Source organism: Lonchura striata, chromosome 29 (assembly GCF_046129695.1).
Source record: "Lonchura striata isolate bLonStr1 chromosome 29, bLonStr1.mat, whole genome shotgun sequence".
Lineage (NCBI taxonomy): Eukaryota > Metazoa > Chordata > Aves > Passeriformes > Estrildidae > Lonchura > Lonchura striata.
In genome coordinates this window covers 440070-443566 of record NC_134631.1, presented here as the reverse complement: position 1 = coordinate 443566, position 3497 = coordinate 440070, and the positions used below count along the sequence as shown (strand labels likewise).

The following is a 3497-nucleotide window of genomic DNA, read 5'->3' as shown; positions in this document are numbered from 1 at the left end:
ATCCCCACCGTGACCTCAACCTGGTCACGCGTGTCCCCCTAATTAACCCCCCGCCCCACGCCGCTAATTAACCCCCGTGACGTCACTTGGGGGAACCCCTAATTTTGGCGGGGGGGTGTCACGGAGTGTGGGGGTGTCCCCAGTCCCACGTGACCCTTGTGGGGGTTTTGGGGACCCCCCCACTCGTGTCCCCCCACGCGGGGACCGCGGCGGCCGCGCTGTCACCGGCCCCGCGCCGCGCCGCCGGCTCCTCTGCCTGGCAACAGCTGACGTCAGAGCCGCGCGGCGCTGCCATTGGCCGGCGCCGGGTTGGGAGCCCCGGGTGGGTTCCGCGTGGGGACATTGAGGACATTGAGGACTTTTGGGACATTTGGGGACATTTTGGGACATTTTGGGGGCCATGGGGGTCCTCGCGGCGCTGCGCGCGGGGGTTTTGGTGGCCGCGGCTGCGGCTGAGCCCGGTAGGAGGCGGAGGAGGGAGGGAGGGAGGGAGAGGGAGAGGGAAGGTGAGGCCGTGGTCTCACTTCGCTCTCTGTCCCCTCTCTGTCCCTCGCTGTCGCCTGTGGCCGCCGCGTCCCTCCTGTCCCTTGGCTGTCCCCTCCCCTCCGACCCTCCCTCTCCCTTTCGCCTCTCGCTTTTCTGTCCCCTCCCTGTTCTCCCTCTCCCCTTCCTCATCTCCCTGTCCCCTTCCTTATTCCTCTTCCGTCTCCCCTCCCTGTCCCTTTTCCCTGTCCCCTCCTCTCCTTTTTCCCTGTCCCCTCCCTCTCCCTTCCCTCCTCCCTCTTCCTCTCCTCCGTTCCCATTCCCGTTTCCCTCTCATTTCCCTCTCCCCATTTCCTCTCCCATTCCCCCCTCCTAATTTCCGTCTTCCAATTTCCCTCTCCCCATTTCCCTCTCCCCTCTCCCTCCTCCATCCCCATTTCCTTCTCCCCAATTTCCCTTCCCTTCCCATTCCCCGTGTCCCCCTCCCCATTCCCCTCCCCATTCCCCATCTCCCTCTCCCCATTCCCCTCCCCATTCCCCTCTCCCTTCCTCTCCCCTTTCCCCTCTCCCCATTCCCTCCCATTCCCCTCTCCCTTTCCCCTCTCCCCTTTCCCCTCTCCCCATTCCCCTCTCCCCATTCCCTCTCCCCATTCCCTCCCCATTCCCCCTCTCCCCATTCCCCTCCCAATTCCCCTCTCCCCATTTCCCTCCCCATTTCCCTCTCCCCATTCCCCTCTCCCCATTTCCCTCTCCCCATTCCCCTCTCCCCATTCCCCTCCCCATTCCCCTCTCCCCATTCCCCTCCCCATTCCCCTCCCCATTCCCCTCCCCATTCCCCTCTCCCCATTCCCCTCCCCATTCCCCTCCCCATTCCCCTCTCCCCATTCCCCTCCCCATTCCCTCTCCCCATTCCCCTCCCCATTCCCCTCCCCATTCCCCTCTCCCATTCCCCTCCCCATTCCCCTCTCCCATTCCCTCTCCCCATTCCCCTCTCCCCATTCCCCTCTCCCATTCCCCTCTCCCATCCCCTCCCCATTCCCTTCTCCCATTCCCCTCCCCATTCCCCATTCCCCTCCCCCATCTCCTCTCCCATTCCCCTCCCCAATCCCCCTCTCCCCTCCCTCCCCATCCCCTCCCCCCATTCCCCTCTCCCCCATTCCCCTCTCCCCATTCCCCATCTCCCTCTCCCCATTTCCCTCCCCATTCCCTCTTCCCATTCCCCTCTCCCCATTCCTCTCCCATTCCCCTCCCCATCTCCCTCCCCATTCCCCTCCCCATCTCCCTCCCCATTCCCCTCCCCATTTCCTCCCCATTCCCCTCCCCATTCCCTCTCCCATTCCCTCCCCATTCCCCTCTCCCCATTCCCCTCCCATTTCCCTCTCCCCATCCCTCTCCCCTCTCCCCATCTCCCTCCCCATCTCCCCTCCCCATCCCCCTCCCCAATCCCCCTCTCCCCTCCCTCCCCTCCCTCCCCCAGCCCCGGACCCTCCCCCCCACATCCTCCAGGAGGTCCTGACGTGCCAGCCCGACCCTCCCTCCCTCTCCCTCTCCCTCTCCCTGGACGGCCGCGGCCTCTTCTGGTTCGACTTCCCCGGCTCCCGGTGGCGCCGCGGCGGCCCCGAGCTCCCGCCGGGGCCCGGGCCGCTGGAGCCGCCCGCGGAGCTCCTCCCGGAGACCCAAATGTGCCGGGAAATCCTGGGAGCGCTCGGGCCCCGGCTGGCCGGGAAGCTGCCCGAGGCCAGGGGTAGGTGGCGGAAAAAACGGGGGAAATTTGGGGGGAAAAGGTGGGGAAAATTGGGGGGAAAGGGGTGGGAAATGGGGGGGAAATTGGGGAGGAAAGTGTGGAAATTGAGGGAAAAGGATGGGAAATGTGGGGAAAATTGGGGGAAAAGAATGGGAAATGTGGGGGAAATTGGGGGAAAAGGGGTGGGGAATGTCTGGAAAAGTTGGGGGAAAAGGGATGGGAAATGTGGGAGAAATTGGGGAAAAAGGATGGGAAATGTGGGGGAAATTGGGGGAAAAGAATGGGAAATGTGGGGGAAATTGGGGGAAAAGGGGTGGGGAATGTCTGGAAAAGTTGGGGGAAAAGGGATGGGAAATGTGGGGGAAATTGGGGAAAAAAGGATGGGAAATGTGGGGGAAATTGGGGATGGAAAGTGCAAAAACTTGGGCATGAAGGAATGGGAAATGTAAGGAAAATTGGGGATTAAGGGATGGAAAATGTGGGAACATTTGGGGGTGGAGGGATGGGAATTGTGGAAGAATTTGGGAATGAAAGGGTGGAGACCCAAATGTGCCGGGAAATCCTGGGAGCGCTCGGGGCCCGGCTGGCCGGGAAGCTGCCCGAGGCCAGGGGTAGGTGGCGGAAAAAACGGGGGGAAATTTGGGGAAAAAAGGTGGGGAAAATTGGGGGGAAAGGGGTGGGAAATAGAGGAAAAACTGGGGAAAATGGGTGGGAAAGGTGTGGAAAAATTGGGGAGGAAGGGATGGAAAATAGAGGAAAAATTGGGGGAAAAGGGATGGGAAATGTGGGGGAAATTGGGGAGAAAAAGGTGGGGAAAATTGGGGTGGAAAGTGTGAAAACTGGGGAAAAAGGGATGAGAAATGTGGGGGAAATTGGGGGGGAAAGGGATGGGAAATGTGGGGGAAATTGGGGAGAAAAAGGTGGGGAAAATTGGGGGTGGAAAGTGTGAAAACTGGGGAAAAAGGGATGAGAAATGTGGGGGAAATTGGGGGGAAAAGGGATGGGAAATGTGGGGGAAATTGGGGAAAAAGGATGGGAAATGTGGGGGAAATTGGGGAATAAGGATGGGAAATGTGGGGGAAATTGGGGGAAAAGGGATGAGAAATGTGGGGGAAATTGGGGAGGAAGAGGATGGGATATGTGGGGAAAATTGGAGAAAAAGAATGGGAATGTGGGGGAAATTGGGGGAAAAAGGATGGGAAATGTGGGGATAATTGGGGGTGGATAGATGGAAAACATGGGGAAAATGTGGGAGGAAGGATGGGAATTG

General features: G+C 60.2%; 1 protein-coding gene across 1 annotated transcript in view; it reads left to right on the top strand.

Annotated features, from left to right (window-relative positions):
- The first annotated feature begins 400 nt into the window (after positions 1-400).
- LOC110476326 (class II histocompatibility antigen, M alpha chain-like) overlaps positions 401-3497 on the top strand; it is a 12537-nt gene continuing 9440 nt past the window's right edge. The window contains exons 1-2 of the mRNA XM_077788918.1: positions 401-461; positions 1961-2227. Coding sequence (XP_077645044.1) covers positions 401-461; positions 1961-2227 — 328 coding nt within the window. The remainder of the gene's footprint in view (positions 462-1960; positions 2228-3497) is intronic.